The sequence below is a fragment of the Sturnus vulgaris genome, chromosome 26 (genome assembly GCF_052056855.1).
Source record: "Sturnus vulgaris isolate bStuVul1 chromosome 26, bStuVul1.hap1, whole genome shotgun sequence".
Lineage (NCBI taxonomy): Eukaryota > Metazoa > Chordata > Aves > Passeriformes > Sturnidae > Sturnus > Sturnus vulgaris.
The window spans coordinates 5,488,382-5,512,201 of NC_142268.1; the positions used below are offsets into that span (position 1 = coordinate 5,488,382).

Genomic DNA, 23,820 nt, shown 5'->3' on the forward strand with positions numbered 1-23,820 from the left:
CATACTGAGACACACCCACTTCAAAGCTCTCCAATCTCCCCATCCAGCTTCTTATGCGCAACATATTGCACATATTGCAAGTCTTCCCTACCCCCTCCATTTGTGAAGAAAAACTGATCTACTAATGTAAGAAAAGAGCCCTTATAGCAGAAGACATTGTCTAAGCAGCTACTGCATGACATCCACTGTTCCCACTGTGTCTTCTGCAGGGACCAACAACAGCTCCACATGTTTTCTCACTGACCTCTCTTGGCTAAAGCTATTGCTTGCTATTACCTCTGGCTATAACCTCCCTGGAACTGCATCTGCACACAAGACCTAGGGAAGGCATTTGAAAATTGGGACAAAACTTCCTGAAATTACAGTTACTTGTCTCTTTAAGAGCAGTAGAGCTGATAGAAGTGGTTTTTATCTCACAAACTGGGCTTCCAGTCAGACAGTGCTGTGGACAGCAATTGTTACCTTAGCCTGATAGGTCTGCTCCAGCTCCATCTTATACAGTTTGACTTGTTCATCATGTTGATTTCGCAGATCCTCCAGAGCCTGAGTCATTTTGGATTCATACTCCTGTTGGCGGCTTGTGTCCACCTCAATCAAACGATGTTCATGTCGTTTTCTTGTTTCCCTTATTTCCTACACACACACAAAAGAAGAGGGACAAATTCCCACACTAAGGTAAACAGTACAAGCAGTTACATTCAGACAACAATTAACTACTGCAGTACTAAATATTCAGTATAATGGAGCTACAGTACTACAGGCATTTAAGCCTGGGAATTGCTGCATGCACTAACAGATTCAAATTACTGTTTTCATTTGTCAGGATGTAATTGTTAATAAAACCAGCTTCAAAAATAGCCATAAAACTAAATAGCCTAAGGACGGAGCTGTCTTATGCTACAAAAGTCAAAATGGGGGGAAGTGAAAAACACATCAATTTTTTCATAGTAAAGAGATCCATATGCTGCACTATAAAGCCTGTGCTTCTCAAAATACATCCTGACATTACAATAGCGGTCTACAAGGAATCAGATGAAAATGAACACCTTTTGTGAACATTATATGTATTAAAAATATCATTCTAGAGAAAAACTGCATCTTCAAATTTCACTCTTAAGCACATGTGGATCTCATCTATATTCTAGATACTTCATCACCTCTTCTTATTAGATTTTGATTAGAGTATTAATAAAGCAGCAACTCAAGCAATTCTGAAGACATAATTTTTCATGATCAGAGTTTGTACTAAGAAATTTTCATTTTTATAAATGTATGAGTTTTCTGTGCTTAAGAACACTAGTTGTAAACTAGTAAGGTAAGGCTTACTCAGGCACTTATTCATGCAGAGACCTAGCCAGGCGTGAATGTGTGGTATGAGAAAAACAATTTATTCCTTCAGGGCAGGACAAACAACCAAGGAGTGGTTCTGAGTACTGGAAGGGGGCCTGAACTTAGCAGCAGGGCCAGGAGGAACAATAACAAGTGAAGCAAGGCTCAGTTTTGCCAGACCGGCGTCATAGCAGGTAACTTTACTAGCTGTTTTGCACAAATGCTCTATCTAAAAATAGATCCCAAGAAACATGTCCTTTTACTAGCAGCAATGCTCTGAAGTGATACGGAAGAAGCTTTTCCTTCTGTGGTTAATTTTTACACCAAGAAAAGTAGCAAGCAGCAATCTCTCGGTAACTCTAGGCAATGGCAGCTCAGAAGCTGCAGGAATGTTGTGAGGGACTCCAAGGGATCAGGTGAAGGGCTGAGCTGATCCAGCAGCTCAACACCACTGGAATAAGCAGGCCTCACTTGCCACGATTCCCAGTCACGATGTCTCAATTCTAATGGAGATTTGGACCCTTCAGTGAACCTAATTAATTCACTAAAATAAGGAAATAAATTTCTTTATTGCTTCATTTGTTGACTTGGTGCATAGCAGAATCAAAGAACTTCAGGAATAGCTATAGAACCCTTGAGAACAGCAAGCTTTAGGATTAGCTTCTGCTATCTCATTTAGCTTCACATTCAGTGAACAGCAACACATTCTCTCCAAGAAGAAAAGTTATTTTAAGGTCCTACAACCAAACAAGGATCTGTCATTGCAGTGAGTGTACCAATCCAACTGCTGCAGGGCATGGAAGTGAGACAATGGTCAGTACCACCTCAGGGTGATCTCCCTGGTTGGTTTCTTTGCCCTGCTCAAGCCCTGTTCCCTCTCCTTAGCCACACAGCCCTGTCCTATCCCTAACCAGCCTGAGCACTCATTTGGATTCTGTGGTAAAACAACTCAGCCACTAAGGGTCAAAAATTAAACTCAACCAAAAAAACTTTAGTATCTTTCTATTAATCTGGTTGAAGTAGTGAAGTGAACAGTGAGCTAAGCATCACACCCAGAGCAGGTGAGATGAACAGCAGAAGCATGTGGCGACTGCTCTGCAGCCGCTCATTGAATGAGCTTGCAGAAGCACCAGAGATGGAATAAACAGACATAACACTTTGCATATGGTACAGAGAGAAAGTCATGTTTCCCTTTCCCAATTCCCACTATTACAAACATTTTGGTCTTCACTAGAACCATTCACTTAACAGGCAGAAAACTACCTCTGCAATAAGCAAAGCAGTTGCATACTGTTCTAGTCAATAAAAATAGGTCATAATCAGGTCCACCAGCCAAAGCTAGTCTAAGTAAAGAGCAGGGCCATGCAACCAGGTCCAAAGAGAGGGAACAAGGTTTTCCCTTTCCCACAGCAGTCAGCTGGCTCCATGAGTTCACCTGCCCATGAAACAATACTCTGTTACTTGGCTCTCATACTGACTCCATCACTGATTTACCATGTTTTACCATGGTAAATGTAAATGGAGGTGTAGAACCTTCATCTATTTTATTACTCAACACATTTATAGGAAGGATAATACTGATTTTTCTCTACCCAGACAAGTAAGCAGTTGTTCATAGTCAATTTGATTAAAAGCTACATTAACTTTGGACAGTGGCAAGATTACTAGATTGATACCTCCTCAAATACATTCTTCCTGAAATCCAGATCTTCTTGTAAACTCTGGCACCGATTTTCCAGGTCCACACGCATGAGTGTCTCCTGCTCCAATTGCTTCTTTGCCACAGCATGACCATCTTCAGCCTAGTAAAGAATTTTAAAGATAAATTTGTCTTGATTCTTATCTTTCATCCATAAACGTTTTACGGTCATCGTCTGATGTCTTTGGACCAGTTACTCACAATAACAAATCTGATGTCAAGCCACTGATTTAAAGAAAACCAACCCACACCATCACCAGAAAAGAAACACAATTAATAAATAAAAGCCCTACAAAAAAAAAAAGAACATGTGTGTGCGTATGTCTATGTTAATTGATATTTAAACCAAGCTTATATGTCTGCATACCAGCTATTTAAAATGTAGGATTAGTTCAATACACTCTGATACAGGAGCTGAGGATTATTAATTCCTCAAGCACAACATGTTGCACTTTACTCTTCTTGTTAGCATCGTCCTACTGGGTACTCCAGCACAAGTGTATAATTATGCAGGACCTTACAAAGGACAACATTTAATAACCCAACATCCCATGAATATAGAAACATCAGAAATTTTTAAATAAGCTTCTGATAAGCAAAATGTCTAAAACACTGTGTTGCTTTGGTTGTTTCACGTAGATTTCTTAGAATTTAGTTTTGTATCCAAGAGGATCAGCCAAAGGTTCATCAGTAAGCAAGGTGGATCACTGATGTTCAGACTATAAACTAGCTGCAAAGAAAAAAGGGAATTTATGCTACACAGCCTTTCCTGTGCTGAAGCAAGAGAACATTCCCTTTCATACCTTAGCAAGCTGGGCACGCAGATCAGCCACCTCTGCCTCCAGACTGCGTTTCTCATTCAGGACAGTATTGAGTTCTGCTTCACTTCTATGGAAGAGAACTTCCAGATCCTTGATGCGACCCTGAGCCACAGACAAATCTGCATCCTTCTTCTTGTAGCTGGAAAAAAAAAGGACATTATATTTATACATGGGTACACACCCATCCTGAGCATATCTTGGTTACAGCCACTGGTATTTTGTTACCAGACACCTTTTATCAAGCCCAGCTCACCACTATATGGCTCCTGCAGTAACCTGCATGTGCTGTTGATCATTGACCTGGAACACCCCCAAAATGTGCAGTACCATGTTCTGTAAATGCATGACATGCTAAAAAACATGTTATAGACAGACAAGGGAAAAACAAGAAGGCAACTCTGGCAGCTAAGAGATGGTAATACACACAAGGTGTAAACAGTACTTTTTATTAGCTACATAGCTGATATCTTTTACTTTGGAGTACAGCCCAGGAAGCCAAGCATATGCAATGGCCAAAGAGGCCTGAGCATCCCCTGTGTTTTATATCTGATGTAGTCAAGCCTATTCTTCATGATGTAGTCCCACAAAAGCAGTAAAATAAAATAATCCACTATGGAAACGTGGTCACCTTTCAGGATTAAAACAGCATGTCTTCAGCAGTATTCATTATGGGCAAAGCACGACTGAGTGCTTAAATACCATTATTTTAGCTGTTATATCCCACTTGCAGATATGATCAAGGTAATCTTCCTTCTGCCCACCAAGTAATTTATTAGCCTTTTCATCTAATATAGTGACTTTCTGCAGCTTTTCTCAGCATTCATCGTTATTAAAAAACTGTTCTGTTATGTGCTGTAATGCTTCCTTGTTGCTGCTTAAGCTTGCTGTTCTAGTATGACACCACATGGGATGGAGGGAACCATTTTAAATTTTTTTTCGCTTAAGTCATTGCAGACAATTTTTCTCCTTTCCTTTCCTCAAACTTCTAATCTATAGATCTCTAATTTGCACCTGTGGTCCATGAGCTGTTTTTAAGGGTCCACCGAACTAACTTTGAAGAGAATTCCTACTACATCTAGGCTTTTAAAAGCTCTGTATTCAATCTGCAACTCCAAACATGAAAAATAACTATTATGTTTGCAAAGAGGAAAAAAAAGAAGCTGAAAACCAGTGTTGTAGATTATACAAACTTTACTGCTCAGCCCAGATCCTGAAGCTTGGTTCCCAAACACCTCATCACTTGTACTGTCTTCTTAAATTTCTGATTTGCCTGAATTGGCCAGAATTATTTTACCAAAATCCTTCATTATGGGGTAGTGGTGTGCCCTACATACAATATTTCTTTACATGGTTCAGCATGGTGTGCATCTTTTTCTAAGTTGCCATCTTTATTTTGTGATGCATTCAGTTTCTGTTTTTTCTCTGCATTTCATGGTGTAGATCTTGGAATCTGTTTTCATATAATTGTAACCAATTTTTCTTATCATCGGTCCAATCCGTCACTGTGAAATCTGTTCTGCAACATACGTGCAGTGTCTTCAAACCCAGCAGCTGGCTGGAGGCACAGACAAAACATGGCTTCTACTTAAAAGACAATTATTTAGTAGCAATCGGAAGGTCACAAGCACTGCATTTTACACACGTTGCAAAACATGCCACTGTGCCTGTGTCACAACCAAGGAGACTCAGGGAGCCTGTGCAGGACCCAAAGGGCAAATATCACATCTCTCTGAGCATGAACAGCAGTATGTGCTCACACAGCCTCCTGCTTCCCCCTAGCTGCAGAAGCCAGGCAGCAAGCAACTGCTTTCAGGGATGGGAATGAATAGAAGTGTTTGATGTACAGCTTAACAAAGAAGCATAGAGCATTCTTGACAGTGATAAGTAACTTTGGCCCTCTCAAGGACACTGACAATATTGCAAGCCATTTTAATTTTTATTTTCACTTATACTTTCAGCCTGGCTTATTGCCTTCATGCAGAAATGTGATAGCGGTTTTACAAAGGTACAAATGCTTTTGGGGATCTCTGAGATTTTAAAAAGTTCCCACAAGCAGTCAATGCACCTGGTGAGATGTGTCAATGCTTCAAGGAACACCAAGTTAGGGTAACGCTCAAGAGCTCTTTTTTCCCAGAGCCACAATTGCTCAAGGGAAATGTTTCAGTGACCACATGTAGTGGGTGTAGCATAAAACCGTAAGTTCTTTTCATCCATCTCTGGGAGCAGAGGTCTTCTTCCTCTTTGCTGGTGGCAAAGGGTCTTCATCACTCTCATCTCTCTGTTCAAACCTATCATGGAATCACGACTACTTCAGCATCTACTTGCTCCACCATGGATGCCTTTACTCATGTCTACACTTTGAATGCTCCATCCCTCATGCTTTTCAATGATTTACAGGGATATTTCAGTGTATCATAGTCCATCACCGTGGCCTACAGAGGAATTTCAGCCCAAGACTAAGGCATCTCCTCATTCTCCTCCCATCTGGGATTTTGACTCCTTTACTGAGCTTTATGTCTCCTGTTGTTCTCTCTAAGTATCTTCACTCTTTCCTTTCTCTCACTCGAGAGAGGATTGATGTTTGCAGGATTCATCTGTGAACTATATCTTGCCCAGGCTACAGATTGTCATGTGATCTTTACAAGGCAGCAGCCAGAGGTTTTCGGTGGCCATGCTGGTGGGGGGCAGGATCTCAGCAGCCAGGCTAGGACTCCACAGCAGCATGCCATGGGCCGATGGCTTCCCCTCCCCCTGCCTGGCAGAATTTCAGCTGAGCCCTAGGCCCGCCTGGCCGTGCTGCAGCAGAGGCAGGGCCTGGCCCGCTCCACCCCAGCCTGCGAGCCACTGACCTGTTCAAAGTTGGAAACGAGAGCTTTCCAGGGTTTATTTGTTCTGACAAGTGATTCACAGAGATGCGTCTAGCTTTCTTAAGTGGTTTGACAGCATGTCAATAATCAAAACTAGCAGCTGATTGGTTCTCTTGGATCTAGAGGAAGCTGTCAGCAATCCTCACAGAGAATCACTTCTGTAACAGATGGATTTTCTCTTTAACTAAAAACCAAGCTATGTTAAATCACGAAACCACAGAATCACAGCATTGTTTGGGTTGGAAGGAATCTTAAAGCCAATCTTGTTCCACCCCCATGATGTTCCAAGCCGCATCCAGCCTGGCCTTGGACACCTTCAGGGATGAGGCAGCCACAACTGCTCTGGGCAACCCGTGCCAGGCCTTCACCACCCTCACAGGGAAGAATTTGTTCCTAGTATCAAATCTAAACCTACTGTATTACAGTCTGAAGCTACGTCCTGTTGTCCTGTCTCTACATGTGGAGTAGGTAGCAGGCAGAGGAAGTCACAGCATGACATTCACCCCTCTCAGAGCTGGGAGCATGCAGCTCCAGCAGAAGACTGCTAAAGCAAGCAGAATGATGGCACCTGACAGATACTGACCTTCACACCTGGCTTGACCCAGGGAAAAGTGACCCTGGTAAAGATATGAACAGACACTTCATGAACACCAGGACAGGAGACTTTCCTTAACCATGCCATCACAGTTACCTCTGCTATCAGTGCATAGATCTTATTCATTTCACCAGATCTGGTTCAACAGTCTTGTGGGAGGGTGGTGTTCTACCTAAGCAGAAGTGTTGTGCACCTCACTGGTAAATTAATTCCCATCCATACCTCGTCCACTTATCCCCTCTCTCTTGTAGTCAAAAGTTTTGTCAAACGGCTGAAAATTAAAGCATAAACACTGGAAGCCATTACACAGCCTATAGAACCATACATGCTACAGAATGGTATGAAAATTGCTATTTTTACAACAGTATTTTAATTCTAGATTTAAAAATATGTCCCTACTCCTGATACAAACATCTTTAAACTAAAAGTTAAGTTGTTCCTTGCATCATATAAATGGTGTTCGAATATCCTAAAGATATTTAATTTTTTATAAAGTGAAACTACCCAACTGTTTTATGAACCTAGTTATGAACTTGGCTCAAAACAAAAAATTTTACATTCATGAGTTGCATTCAAGGTACAAATTGTACATATATGTATGACATAATGGGCTGGGTTGGAAGGGACCTTAAATCTCGTCTTGTTTCACCCTTCCCATGGGCAGGGACACCTTCCATTAGACCAGGATGGCTCCAAGCCCCATTCAGTCTGCCTTGAACACTTCCACACAGATGGGGCAGCCACAGCTTCTCTCAGAGCAACCTATTCCAGTGGTTGGATATTATGTTCTTCCCCCAGAGGGTGCTGGGGCTTTGAACAGGCTCCCCAGGGAATCATCACAGCCCCAAGGCTGCCAGAGCTCAAGGAGAGTTTGGACAAGACTCTCAGGCATAGGGTGGGATTTTGGGGTGTCTGTGCAAGGAGTTGACGGCTCTTGTGGGTCTAGTCCAGTTCAGGATATTCCATGACTCTATGATTCAGTGCCTCACCACCCTCACATGGAAGAATTTCTTTCCAATATCCCATCTAATGCTGCCCTATGTCAGTGTGAAGCTATTCACCCTTGTCCCACCACAACTGCCATGTACAAAGTCCTTCTCCCTCTCCTGGAGCCCCTTGCAGGGCCTAAGGTCTCCCTGGAGGCTTCTCTTCTCCAGGTGAATGCCCCCAGCTCTCCCAGCCTGGCTCCAGAGCAGAGGAGCTTCAGCCTTCAGAATACCAGAAAATGTGGCCTCCTCTGGACTCACTCCAGCAGCTTCACATTATTCTGATATTCAGTCACCAGAACAGAACTCCATGTGGGCTTGAAGAGGCAAATCACCTCCCTTGACCTGCTGGCCACACTTCTTTTGATGCAGCACAGGATATGATCAGCTTTCAGGGCTGTAAGTGCATACTGTTAGCTCAAATTCAGTTTTTCATCCATTGATACCTGGTTCTCCTCAGGGCTGCTCTTGATCCATTCTCCACCCAGCCTGTGTCTGTGATGGGAATGAACCAACACATACGCAGAGCCTTACACTTGGCCTTGTTGAACTTCATAAGGTTCACACAGGCTCAGTTCTCCAGCCTGTCCTGATCTCTTTATATGGCATCCCTTCTCTTCAGTGCATCAGCTGCAACACACATGTTTTGGCTGGCTGTTCTTTCTCATTAGAAGGAAGTGCTTCCTCCCCCTTGTCCCCCTCTTGCTCTAGTTTCACATTCAGTTTTCAGTGGGTACTCTGAAAGTCTTAGAGAGATGGCTCCTGAGATAATAGGAGCCAACAGGGAAACCTACATGAAATACAAATTCAATTCAACAAATTAAGGAGTCCTCATCTAAGAAGATGATACAACGACAGCCCAGTTGTTTCTCTACAGCAATGCATGAAGGGTGGGCAATAAATAGGAGGAGCTGGAAGCCACTGTGCTGCTGGAAAGTTGCGACTCAATTGCTGGTAAACTTGGTTGGATGAACCTCATGACTGGACTTCAACTATGAACAGCTACAGGCTGTCAAGAAAGGACAGGCAAGGAAGAAGGGGTGGAGGGGTTGCTCTCCCCAAGAAGTGGATCAAATGTGAAGGGCTGTCTCTAAAGAACAGCTCAAGCATTTTGAAAGCCTATGGTAAGAATTAGAGACAGAGACAACAATGAGAACACTTTTGGTTGGCATCTACTCCGGGCTGACTGATCAAGTGGAGCCTTTTTGCTCCAGCTACAGGAGGCACTGCACTCACAGCACTCACAGACTCATCCTGCTGTGGAACCTCAGCCATTCGCATCTGCTGGAAAAGTAGCAAGGCGAGCTGTAGGCAATCGAGGAGGCTGCTGGAGAGCACTGAGAATAGACTGTCAGGCCAGGTAATAAATGACTCTACCAGACAGGATGAGATACTGGACTTGATAGTCACCAATACAAGTGAGCCAACTGGTGATGCCAAGACAAGACACAGTCTGGACTGCAGTGATCACGCAGTCCAGGAGTCTGCAGTCCTGAGAGACGTGAGTCAAGTGAAGAATAATGAAAATGAATTTTAGGAAAGCAAACTGCCTACTGTTCAAGGAATTGGTTAATAGCACCCCCTGGGAAACTGCCCTCAGAGACAAAGAAGAAGATCTCTTAGGAAGTTTTCTAGAGCACAAAAGCTCTTCATCCTCAGGACTGGAAGGCAAGAGACCAGTATGGATGAGTTGCGACCAGCAGGTGAAACTAAAAGGCAAGAAGATAATGGTGAGGCAGTATTAGTATGGGCTGGTCACCTGGCAAGAGTATGGAGACATTGCCTGGTTGTCTAGGGATAGGGTCAGTAAGACCAAGGTGCAGCTGAAGTTGAACTTGGCAAAGGACACCAAGAATAACTAGAAGAGCTTCCGCAGGTATGTCAGTCAGAAAAGGAAGGTCAAAGCAAGTATACTTCTTTGATGAACAAGACTGGCAAAGTGGTAATAACAGACAAGAAGAAGGTTGATGTACTCAACAACTACTTTGCCTCAGCCTTCAATGGCAACCTCTCCAGTAGACAGACCACAAAACAGGAACTGGGAAGGCAAAATAGCTCACACTATAAGAGAAGGTTAGGTTTGTGACCACCCAAGAAACCTGAATATATTCAAGTCTGTGGGACTGGACAAGATACACCTGAGAGTCCTAAGGAACTGGTTGATGCAGCTGCCAAACCACTCTGCAAGACATTTGAAAACTCATGGCAGTCAGATGAAGGCCCAAGTAACAGAAAAAAGGGAAAAATGCACCCGTTTTTCAAAAGGGTGGAAAGGAGGACTTCAGGACTTACTGACCTGCCAGCTACACCTCTGTACCTGGGAACATCATGGAACAGATCCTCCTAGAAGCTCTGCTAAGGCACATGGAGCACAGGGAAGCGATTCAAGACATGCAGTACAGCTTCTCCACGTTCTGCTTGACCAACCTTGTGGCCTTCCCTTGTCCACGGATGGAATCACTTCATCCCAAAAGGGCTATGAATGTTGTCTGTCTGGACTTCTGCAGGGCCTTTGATAAAGTCACCCCATAACACCCTTCTCTGATAATTGAACAGGTAAAATTAGACAAAGGCATCAATGAAGAAAAGTAGAGGGCATATGCATAAACATAAAAGAATTTGAAAATTCAGAGTAAATTTCGCTTTTGTAAAGCAGAAGCAGGGGTAGGAACCCTGCAGAGAAGGGCTCTGAGAGGGCCTTACTTCACCTCTGCCCAAAGAGGCCACAGCAAATCTGGTTATCACCAAACACTTCTGAGTTCTGTAGCACTCCTGCCAGTCACAGGGGTCTTGGGAGACATCTGAGTCTGATGTAAAATACTATCCGGAGCTTATCCTTTTTCACACATCAGCAGCTCAGAAACACTCAAAATGCAACTGTATTTAAGAAATTATTAATAAATAAAATACAGAACAAGACATTGAACACTGTTATGGTATAATAGTATCTTGAATACTGGCTGAAGTTCCAATTCTGCAGCTTTCCTTCCCGAGCAGATACACTAAATCAGGAAAAATGACAGAGAGGATAAAACGTTGATTGAAAGCACAAAGCAGCTTCAGGAGTAGAAGTAACTAAGCAGTAAGATTGTTTCCACTTGAAAAAAAGAGATCATTATAGAGAAAAAATCTTAGGAGATATGAAGGAGAATACAAAAATAAAGAGATAAATGAACAAATGAAACTGGGCAGGCAGATTGAACAACATGTTTATATAATACATAGGTAAGCTCAGAACTCCCTTGCTATGTCCAAGAACTTCACAGACTCAGAACACTGGTCACATTATGAAATATAAAACCATGATGGCTATTATACAGAATCCAGTTGGACATGAGGAAGTCCCTTACCTGAAGGGAATTGCTGAAGACTGGAAGAGTATTCCAGGGAACTGCTGCTATGCATGTTACATTCTTCTCTTCTTTAGACAAATGGCTTTTAACAGACATCGATTAACAGGCTAAGTAGACCTTTGGTCCAAACCAATAAAAACTACTCTAGAAAAAGCCTTGGGATGCTTCTTGTTGACTTACTAGGCAAAATTATGTGTGATTGTCTCAAACACTAAAAATCCCCCAAAAAATGTTACAATACTGGTAACAGAGTAAGAGAAAAAAAAATCTAAACTAAACAAAATATGCGCCCCAGAATCCAAACCCTGGGAGCTGAATTTGCACTCACATGGAACCCTGAGGTAGTGTAATCTGTCGGTATCTGAACAAGATACAGAAAGACATAAGCAGAAGCGCTCTGAAGTCCATTACACTGACAGAAAACCTAGGTCTTTCCTAGACCACAGGCCCAAATCCTTGTGTCCCATCCGAGGCTCTTGCTGCAGGTTGGTCAGCTGCTTCACAAGCTGAAATTGTGCAAGTAGACATCCCCAGGAAAGAACAAAAAGCAGGGTGAGCCTCAGGCTCCTTTGGACACAAAGTAGACCTGATGTTACCACCTCCAACCATATACCCTGTGGCTTCCCTGGAGTATCTTCAGTGCCTGCAAGAGAAGGCTTCAGGGCTTTCCATGCTCACAAACCCAGGCTTTGGGAAAAAAAAAAGAAAGGGAGAATCTGCTCTTAAAGCAGTAGGTTGACTGTGATCCTATGTCTCGAGGGAAGTCTATTATCTCCTGTCCCAGCAACCCAATCTATTTCAAGCAAACAACAGAATGGCTGTGTTTGGGATCCCTCCTGGCCAGACTGTGCTGGCATCCTTAAATCTCTCATCTGTCATGAGCCTGAAAGAGAGAGAGAGGTAATAGTAGGGAATATAAAATTATGGAATAATTTACTCTTCCACTAAACAGTTCCCAAAGCAAGTTTGGTCTGAAAGAAGCACCATCTGACTGTCAGCATAGACAGGGAAGGTTCAGTAATGAGCTAGATGTCAGTGAACACTGCAAATCAAAAAAAAAATTGGAAGTTGCACTTGCAAGAGTCTGGCTACGTCACAAGCAAAACACCCCACGAACACTCCAAGTACATTACAAGTATTTCAATGGACTGGTAGGAATTTGGTAGAAGAAACTTTGAAGCTGAAAAGAATTCGACTCTACTGCTGTGAACTGTAAATACAGAGAGAAACCCAGAAAACCAGGTGTTTTTTCCTCATCTATCACAGAAGACAAACAAAAAGCTGAAATTAGTTTGGTAGAATTGGCCATTGAAGTGACTGGTAAGGGGCAACTCAGTTGTCCACACAATGGATGAGGAAGGTGATCCAAGGGAAAACACCTTCTCCATCACTTTACATGCATAATTTTCTACAACAAGGTATTTATAATATCTCTTAGGGCTATCAAATGTCTAAAGAACAGGAATCAACTGGATTCTCATTACCTGCCAAATGAAGATACTTCTTACAAGGATACCTTAATCAAAACAGAGAACTATCATCTCGCAGAATGTGAGAGGTGAACCAAATTCCCTGTTACTACTGTTGCTGTCTTCTGGAGTTGGTTTCAAAAGCCAAGCTACCACGAGATGAGAGAGAAAACCCAAAGTCCACGTGATGCCAACTGCCACATACACTATCCAAAATAAATGCCAAAACTTCTGGCCTGAGGCTTTGAAGAGGAACAAACAGTCCCAAGAGGAACACAGTAGAGCTGGGTGGGATTCATCTCACTGCAGTTCAGGGGTTTTACGGCTGAACTAGTTACCAGAGGGATTTTCCATGGTTAACAAAAGCTGAGCTACCAAGTCCACAAATACCAGTGCACAGGTTGCCTGAGCACATGCAGGCCTATGGGATAGGCTTCAACAGACCTGACACCGACTCATTCAAATGCAGATGCTTTCACTATGACTATTTCCTATTTGGACAGTTGTTTTAGGGCAAATTCTCTAAAGCAGTGTTTCCAATGGCGGACTTTAAAAAGAGGGCCCAGCATAGAAAATGAGCATCCAGTAATACAGCAAAATTCAGTGAGAAAACATGAAATACTTTATCATAAACCAACTAGTTAGTCAGGAAAAAAAAAAAAAAAAAAAAAGACAAGGGAGGGAAACTCTTAAGTCCTTTTATAACCACTCAGTGGCAAATGAAGAGATGAGAGACTTACGGTAGGCCTCAAGTACACTGTCAGGTTAAAAGCTATTTTTATGGCCTACAACATTGATAAACAGGTGATGTACACAATGACCTGCTCAGGAAAAATCTGTAATTCCCGAATCTTATACAGTAAAATAGGTTCCAAAATTAAATTAGAAGCAAAAATTGATTTTTCCACCACATATATTAATTTTAAAATGAAGTTTCTACTGGGAAACAGTATTTGATTACAAATAATTCCCATGGGAATTGAAATAAAGGATTCTACTTGGCTCCAGGAAATAGTTTGTTATGCCAATTCTCTGTGATGCAAACTGAACAGCAGTTTTAAAAAATTTAGTCAGTACAAGGTCTTTTTCCAGCACATTTACATTGTAGCTTCATGTCTTTTCAAGGCAACACTGCTTCCATATTCCCAAACTGCTCAGGGCCAACCCCTTCCCTTTTCTTCCATCAGTCATACAGTGAACCAGACAATAAAAATCATTAATTAACCCTCCTTGGATGGATCAATTTTAATCTAGACTCTTTCTCAATCCAGTTTACCAAGCAGCTGTACACACACGTGTTCATGTGGAGGTATGACAGGATGAAGCAGTCACAGCCATTTGTTTGAGCCTGAAATCACATGACATTCATATTACATTTACAAATACACTTGTGTATATATTGCTGGAATTCTGGGCTCTGACCAGCTGTACCACCAAGCTGAAGGATTTTCCCTCTGACAAGCCTATATCCTCTCATGGATCTGCTTCCAAAAGGCATTTTAAGAAGCATCATTAGTATCCCTTCCACAGCAAATACTGCCCATTCTAATTAAAAGAAAAAGAATTGAATGATCTCCTCACCTCTTATTGAACTCCTCAAGTTCTGCTCTCAGTTTTCCTATTTCAATTTGTAATCTAGCCCTCTCTTTGGCAGTTTCATCCAGAACCCTTCGAGCATCAGCCAGTTCAGACTCATAGAGACTCTTGATTCCGCTCACCTAAGGGGAAAAAAAAAGTATTCAGGTATGAGAACATCCCAATGACTATCAAAGAACTGAAACACAGGACCAGGTTACATACAGGGTTCTTTGAAAAAGGGTATATGATATGATTTCTGCCATTTAAGAACATTCTATATTGAACATTTTCAATTAACAAGCAACTCAAAGATTTAGTTTTTATCACCATTATGACAAAACATACTATGTTTGAAACGTGCAAATATTCCCAAAAGATAAACTGAACTAGATCAGTGAACCCTACAATCTTAGCTTCAATTATTTGCTTTATTCCCAATACTGCTGCTTTGGGAGTTTTTTTTAAACATTTGAAGACATTCTGTGGAATACAAGCCCAAGGGGCCACTTTGACTCTACTGCTCTTCCACTATAAAGCATCTGAAACCAGATGAGCTGTTCAGAAATGAGCTTCTACTCTTGTTCTCTACCTCAGAGGATAAAGAACTACAGACTTCTCCCTGTCCCAAAATAATGTATCATATAATCAGTGATATAGACTGCATGAGGCACCTCGAAGTCTTCTATACCTTTATATTTTTTAGAAGGCAAGATTATTTGAAAGGTATATCAGACAGCTAAATGTACAGACCATGTAAGATTGCTGCTTTCACTTTTGGGAAAGAACACCAGAATAACTTTCATAGAATCACAGAATATGCTGAGTTAGACCTGTCAGGAGCATTGAGTCCAACTCCTGGCCCTGCACCCCAACAATCCCACACTGTGCCTGAGAGTGCTGTCCAAATGGTCCTTGAGCTCTGGCCTTGGTGTTGTGAGCACTTCCCTGGGGAGCCTGTCCAGTGCCAACTACCTCTGGGGAAAAAAACCTTCTGATATCCAAGCTAAAGCTCCCCTGACTCAGCTTTACGCTGTTCCTCAAGCTCTGTCACTGGGCACAAGAGTGTAGAGACTGGTACCTGCCCCTCACGGGAGGCTGAAGACTGCACTGAGGTCTTCCCTCAGTCTCCCCTTCTCCAAGCTGAACAAAACAAGCCCTCAGCAGCTCCTCATGCAGCTTCCCCTCTAGACCCTTCCCCATCCTTGTGGCCCTTCTTAGGACACTCTCTATTAGCTTAATGTCTTTTTTATGCTGTGGTGCCCAAAACTGTCCCCAGAACTCAAGGTGAGGCTGCTGCAGTGCAGAGCAGACAGACACAATCCTCTCCCTCGCCCAGTTGGGTCTGATGCCCCCCAGGACATGGTTGGCCCTCCTGGCTCCAGGGCACTGCTAACTCGGATCCAACTTGCCATCAACCCCCAGGTCCCTTTCTCTAGCCCCTCTTCAGCTTCTCATTCTCCAGATGAGATGGTTCCACACAACCATGGTTGCCCTGTCCCAGAAGCAGTATCTGACACTTTCCCTTGTTAAACTTTACATGGTTGTTGATTTCCCATCTCTCTGATTTGTCAGTATTTCTCTGCCAGGCATCTCTGCCCTTGCAGGTGTTGATAGCTCCTCCCAACTTAGTGTCATTGGCAAACATTTTAGTATTCATCCTTTGAGTCCTGTATTCAAGGGTCATTGATGAAGATGTTGATGGGTTGAGGTTGGAGACCCACAGAACTCCACTTGTGACCAATGTCAGCCTGATGTCACCCCCATCACTATAACCCATTGTGCCCAACTCGTGAGCCAGTTGCTCACCCATTACGTGACAGGGTTATCCAGCTGTAAGCTGGACATTTAGTCAGGTGGATCCCATCTCTCTGAAGCAGTTGTGAATCCTGAAAGACAGTTCCATGGTCACAGAATCACAGAAAGGGCTGGCCGGGCAAAGACCTTAAAACCCATCTCATTCCACCCCCTGCCATGTGCAGGATCACCTTCCACTATCCCAGGTTGTTCCAAGCCCCAATCTGGCCTGAACACTTCCAGGGATGGGGCAGCCACAGCTTCTCTGAACAGAGCAGAGGGGCAGAATCCCCCCCTCCCCTGCTGTCCACAATGGGGGCTCAGCCCAGCACAGAGGGGGTTTCTGGGGGCCCATGGCCAGTACAGGTAGAGCCTCTCACCCACTAACCCCTCTCAACTCCTTCTCCCCAGAGCTACTCTCAATCCATTCTCCACCCAGCCTAAATCTGTGCTTGGGGTTTGCTGTAGAATCCAAAACCCTGTTGCTAACAGCAGTTGTGCAATCCAGAGTTGTTCTGCAGGATCTGCTCGGCTACCCTCAAGCTCTTCACTCTCCCGTAACACCCGGGCTCTGATGCCACTGACAATCATTGACTTCGTTTGAAAGACAGGTGTCTGCCAAGGAAGGCAGGAACCTCCCTTGGAATGGAAAATGTGACCCCCTTCCCTTCAAATTATTATACCTTTGAAATTATAGGACTTCAGGCAAAGATATGAGAAAAAGAATATAATTTTTTTACTAGTATATATATGTGTATAAAATAGACAAACAACAACAATAGCAGCAGCAACAATAAACAGACCCGGCGAGTCTCAGCCGGAACCACAGACCCGGTCAGTCCCAGCCTTATCTCGGCCATGGGCACTTTCCCCTTGGTGCAGTTCCGGGCACAGCCGGCAAGGGCGGCGGTGGCTCCCGGCCGGGCGAGTGCGATGATTCCCCCACGCCTGCAGGGGGCGCTGTGGTGGGAGCTGAGCCGCCTTCACACGGCAATGGCGGGGGGAGAGAGAGAGAGAGAGTGAGCTGCATCCTCTGCAAACCCTCAGCGGGCAGCCAGTCTCAGTGCCACTTGGGAAGATGAACGGACTGCAGCAGGAACCTTAGAGCAGCAAGCTGGAACAGCAGAGGCAGGCACACCAAGGGTGGCAAACAAAGTGTAGCAAAAACTCAGGAACTGTGCCAGGAGCCGCAGGGGTGGGGCAGACCCAGGGCGTCCCTTAAGGTGTACCAAAAAGACAGAAGCAGCAGAAAACAGCAGGGCTGGACAGTGGCAGCCAGGAGACAGTCCCCCCCTAGGGGCTCAGAGTCCCAGGTTTTCTGCTGGGCCACCCCAATAGTGGTGAGGGTCCTTCCCATCGAGGCCAGCTGTTGAAAAGGTCCCAGTTCAACAGACACTCTTATGAGCAAAGGCTCAGCCATGGTAGGAGAAGCAGTGCAGGACAGAACTTAGTGGTGGCAGCAAATTCTCCCCGCTGTAGCAACAGCCCAACCATCTCCCTTCCAATCCTGAGAGCGAGCAAGGAGCTGAGCCCAGCCCCTGAACCCCCAGCCAAAATCTGTGTCTCTGCACTTCTCAAGAGAAAGCCACACACATTAGAGACTGCAGCCAGCTCCACCCCTTCCCCTCATCTCAGCCACATTCTCCGTCTTTCTCAAGTATCTATAGTTCCGGTCTCTGAGGCAACAAATGGGAGAGAAGGAAGGGAAGGGAAGGGAAGGGAAGGGAAGGGAAGGGAAGGGAAGGGAAGGGAAGGGAAGGGAAGGGAAGGGAAGGGAAGGGAAGGGAAGGGAAGGGAAGGGAAGGGAAGGGAAGGGAAGGGAAGGGAAGGGAAGGGAAGGGAAGGGAAGGGAAGGGAAGGGAAGGGAAGGGAAGGGACCCTAACCTCCAACAATCACCCATGCAGTCATGTTTGATTCTCTTCAGGTCCCTCTTACCACTAGCACTGATATCTTTGTTGAAGAGCAGAAGGAGGATAAAACTCATATGGCCATGTGAGCCTCAGCAGCCTCTCTACAACATCCAGAATAAAAGCCCTGGGAAGCAGCAATGAACCTTCCTAGATAACAAGTTAGGCCAGCAAATGGGCCTTTCAACTGTAAAAATGGAAACTCCATCTGAAGCCGACGAAAAAAATTAAAGTAAAACCTCAAAATGGAGTTCAGCAGAAAACAAAAGGACATGCTACAGCCCAATCCACTTCATGTCCATGTGCACCCAAGCATAAATCTTCCTGCACAAAGGCCAACATAGACACCCATACTGCACTACAAATGTATTTTCACTTCCCCCCCCTCTTTTGCTGGCAAAAGAGCCTGCAAGTTTGTAATTGGGCAATACAGGGAACAAGGAAATAGAAAAAGAACACAGAGATGTTTCCATAGCAGACTTTGAAAGACAAAACTGCTCGATGCTTTCACCCACCTGTGCTGGGAGCATTCAAAGCTCACTAGGCAGTGGGTAAAGGGCAGACACATCGACACAGACCCTCCCAAAGCAACCACTTGAGAAAACATGCGAGATGTCACTCCGTGAAGACTTGAAAAACCTCAAGAAGGAATTGACCCAGCATGCTAGGCAAAAAACATTTTCCATCCACTTGTGGGTACAAGTGGCTCCAGACAAACTGAGTGATGAAAATCTCATTAGCATACATTAATGTACAAAACACAAATGTATTCCCACCAGGTGCAGCTCAGTATGTTCTTATTTAGCCAGTTACAGATGGAAAAAAGACTGCCAGTCAGCTATAGCTCAGACTCACCAAGAATATCAGTCAAGTTCTTAAGAACAATGAAGATGTATGTTATTACGCCCCCTCTCAGATGATGTCTACAGCACCAGAAAACCATTTAACCCAATAATTTAGAGAATGCAACTTCAGTGACCCAACATCCACAGCAGCATCTGAGCATGTATTTTGCAAGTGACAACTAGGCAACATCAGACCCTCATATCCTGGTCATGACAGTAGCTCTGGTCATTACACATGGTGCACACAAAGAGCATGGTAGCTCCAACACGGGCAGGTAAGAGGAAACCAAGTGAGCTCACACCCACAGAGATGGGAAGGCACAGGTGAAGAGGGAAACCCCATAGATACTGTTTTTGTCACAAGGGCAATTGAGTCAGCAGCTGAGGCTCCCAAGGATCTTATTTTTCTCTCCAATTCTCTTTTCAGAGGGTGAGCACAGTGGGGTGTCCTCAGAACAGTGCAGTAATCCCTCCCGTCCCCATCAAAATATCTGTTCCAGAAGGCTGCAACCATAAGCACTGCAGGTGAGGGCAGGGAATGAGCTCTAGGACTGCTCTCTTAGCTCTTCTATTATCTCCCCTCCCAGCCTCACAAATTAGGTTATGCAACAGTGACCCCAACAGTAAGAACACCATCAGTCTTGTACTAAGGATATAGAAAAACAAGGGGATGAGCTCAATTTCTCTGCTGTCACAGGCTAACCTACACAAGGACAGTGATGGAGGAAAGCATCAGAGAGAGAATGAGGACAGTGAGAGGTTCCCCCAGCCACATCTGCAAACTTTTTTTTTTTGCATTTGCCTGAGGGCTTACTGTATACACTTTTTGTCTAGGCATCTACTGCATACAAGTAAAGGTAAAGCATCCTTGGACTGGGTTAGGAAAAAGGCTATAATTAATAAAGAACTAAAGATGAATCAACTGGAAGACTCCTTTGCTGCTAAGAGATGGCAGCTCTGTGTTCATCACGAAGAACACAGGAATGATACTGTTCTAAGGCCATGCTGAGATTGCCACACAGAACAGTAAACAGCTGCTTTCTGCAATCTTGTTCAAATTGGTGATTAAAACAATGAGGAAAAAGAACATCCTATCAGCTGATGATTAAAGAATCTCTGGCAGAACAGTGATTACAGTCCTTGCCTGATCAGCATCAGTAGAACTTGTCTCATCAAGAAGACACTACCCTAAACCAGAACTTTGAGCATAGATCAAAACAGTTCCCATACGTGCAAGGAGGCAGAGGGTGTCTGGAATGGTCACCCATTACTCAGGACATGTCATGTCAGTCAATAATGGTCTCACCCAGCTCAGGTATGGTCCCTGTGGGATACTCGAGTGACAAGCAAATCTCTCTCATGATAACCATGGTTCTGCTACTGCTTGCCATAGCTATCCTTATCCTTGAGAAATTCACATTTGATAATGGACCCCATCATCTGCTCTCTAGGCAAAAGTCTCAGGTGAGGAGTCCCTCTTGTCTGCTTCCCACAACGTGGATGATACCACTTACTACAGTGGCAGGTGATGTTTTCTGCCGTTACCAAAGAAAAGCCAAAAACAATAGAATATTCAGTCAGCTTTTATAAATAATAAATGAGATCAGACTCAAATTTACACATAGTTGAGGACAACCAATGGGAATTTTCATTTTGAACACTGTGGAAAAAGAAAATAGTCTCCTATATGCATGTAGAGCTTAGACCCTTACATATATAAAGATTTAATAATGCAGAGAGAAGAGACTGCGAATTTTACTGGACTATGTTTAACTCCGCTTCTACACAGAAGTTGGAGCTGCTCTGGGAGGTTGTTGTGATTTTGAAGGCTTATTTGTAATTAATATCTTATTTCACACTAAGCCTAATCATTTTATGAATGCAAATTACAACCGTTAATAAGAAAACTGAATTGTCAGCAGAAAATCCAGTTTACTAGTTTGGTCTCAAAAGTGAAAGGACAAGATTCTCCCACTCCAGTAAATGGAAAATCTGACAAGTATCTGAAGTTTTACTGCTTCCACAGTCCTAAACCAAGGTCCACTATCCAGCACTAAAACAATAAAACTACAAAGTTTCCTTTCGTGGGCATATGTAAAGAATAAATAGACCTTCCTAAACGGATGGGGAAAGTATTTAACAAAGGTAGTCCAGAGACAAGCCAAAGCATCAGTGCCAAAGAAGAGCTGGATGAATTCCTGACAACGTTTGTTATAATACGTCTAAGGATTAAGACCCTTTTGAAGTCTGGATGAAAAAAAATGAGAAGGAAAGCTCAAGAGCAAAGTAACCAAAAGGTTCCTATCAATATTCTCAAGTTTATTTTCTGATCACTGCATCAGAATACTTTCCAGAATTGGTAGGACACAGAACTGCTGTTACAAGCTGTTTTACGCTCATGTTAAAAGTCTAACAAAATTCAATCTATGTTGTCTGCTTGTCCTCTTACTCTTGCGACATGTATGCTGTCAATAGAACTACATTCTGCCTCTTGCATTTCAAAGGGATACTCCTAGCCTCCAACGATCTACAGCTCGGAACTTCCCTAAATTAGATGTGTTTATTTTGTTTATAGAATGATTTCACAGGGTAAGTGATGTTTCATGCTTACAAATAGCTAGCAATTTTGAAAGCATGTTAGTCACAATATGTCATTAAATGATACAAAGGGACTTTAAAGGTACTTCGGTTTTGGGCATACGTGCACTTATTGCAGGTATTCCCAACAGTCCCCAAATAATTATCATATCTGCTCTGCTTAAAATAAATTAAATCAAACCCTCTTCCCAACACCCCGAGCATCATCAAATCAGCATCTTAAGGGGTTAAAAAAGAAGAAAAATAAATTTCAAAGCTACACAGTGGCACAGCAATACACCATATCGCAGAAGTTACAGTCCAGGCTGTTTATTGATAGGCTTTCCACAGCAGTCTAACATCATCCCAGTGGTGGAACACCGCACCTTGCTAAGGGGGTTTGGGCTTGCACAGGACAGGAGTGTCCCCAGTGTGTCACCGACTACAGCTTCCCGCCACAAGGGAAGCAGACATCACAGAATAGTGAAATGCAAGGCTTAGGAAAAACAATCATCCAGTTTTGCTTCCAAAAGTCGAGTAAACAAACCAGAGTCGTTTACAGGGATTTGATTCCAAGTATTTACGGGGTTTGTAAAAGATTTCTTACAGTGAGAGGCAAAGTCAGTCTAAAAGCTTTCAAGTCTCCCATCCCATTGCATCAGCCATCAAGACAGAGGCTGTAGGGGACACCCAACACCCCACTACGCGTGTGTTGTGGGCGCAAGGCATCGGAGGGCTCGGACCGTCTGCGGCCCCAGACGAGCCCCACCCGCAGCCAAGGGACCGCAGCGGCTCCGCGCCGCACCCGGCCGGCCCAGGAGCCGCCAACGCCGCCCGCAGCGCCGCGTCCTCCCCGCTCCGCTCCAGCCACGGGCACGGGCACCTGCCGGTGCCGAATCCCGGCCTGAGCCGCATTGAATGTGTCGCCAGTAGCCCCTCAGCGCGACACCGCGGCCAGAGAGCCCCAACCGCCCCGAGGGGCCCCGCGTGTAAAGCGCTGGCCCTGCACAGCCCCCGCTCCCCGCCCGGCGGACGCGCATGGCGCGGCGGCCACACGGAGCCGCCACAGCGCGCCCCGCGCCGCGCAGGGAACGGGCGGGAACTGGCCGGGCGAGCCCGGGGCCGTGGACCCACCCCGGCACGGAGGCGGGGGGGCTCTCCACGGGCAGTCGCTGCTCGCTCCCCACGCTGGCCGTACCTCTCGAGTGGTGACCTCCTCCTTCTCTGAGATCTTTAGCAGCAGCCGGTCGTTCTCCAGCTCCAGCGCCCGCACACGGTCAATATAAACGGCCAGGCGGTCATTGAGCTGCCGCAGTTCCTCCTTTTCCTGCAGCCGGGAGATGCGGGTCGGCGACAGCGGGGTCCCACCGGGGGTGCCGCGGCTCGGAGTGCCTGACATGGCGCTGGGCTGGCGGGCGGGCGGGCAGCGACTCATTCAATCCCGCCGCACCGGGGGAGGGAGCGCTAAGATGGCGGGCGGGCGGCCCCTCGCGCCGCGGCGCCTCCTGGGACATGCAGTCCCGGCCCCAACATGGCGGCGGGGTTCGGAGCTGCCCGCCATTTTGCGCCCAGTCCCCCACCGTGAGTGCGGCTCGGGCTGCGCGTCAACGATAGAAACGGGCGCCGGGCTCGTTCTGAGGCGAAGAGATGTTGGTGGCAACAACGGAAGGGACCGGAGCGACCGACGTGACTGACCCTCACCCGCTCCTGACGGATCTCAGCTCGGATTCCCCGTGGGGCTCAGGCCTGTGGTTCCTTCAAAGAGTGTATTTATGTGTTTTCACTGTAGTTCCCTAAAATATCGTCCACAGCCACTTGTGCGCTGTGTGATTTTGCTATTCTTTGCTGTCAGCTCTGCACAGGCCAGGGTCCAGCTCCGTGCTGAAATGGAAAAATACATGGATTGGATGCTTCCAAGGATGTTGTTTTTAGGAGTACCTAAAGAGTGATGGTTTTTTTGGCTACATAGTCAAACTTTCTACAAACTGAAACCCACTGA

At 44.8% G+C, this 23,820-nt stretch overlaps 1 protein-coding gene across 1 annotated transcript in view; it reads right to left on the reverse strand.

The window, feature by feature from the left end:
• LMNB2 (lamin B2) overlaps positions 1-23,282 on the reverse strand; it is a 36,484-nt gene extending 13,202 nt beyond the window's left edge. Inside the window, exons 1-5 of the mRNA XM_014884344.2 lie at positions 23,020-23,282; positions 14,701-14,837; positions 3,832-3,988; positions 3,006-3,131; positions 463-633 (exon numbers count right to left, since the gene is read on the reverse strand). Coding sequence (XP_014739830.1) covers positions 463-633; positions 3,006-3,131; positions 3,832-3,988; positions 14,701-14,837; positions 23,020-23,256 — 828 coding nt within the window. The 5' untranslated portion in view covers positions 23,257-23,282. The remainder of the gene's footprint in view (positions 1-462; positions 634-3,005; positions 3,132-3,831; positions 3,989-14,700; positions 14,838-23,019) is intronic.
• Positions 23,283-23,820: the final 538 nt, after the last annotated feature.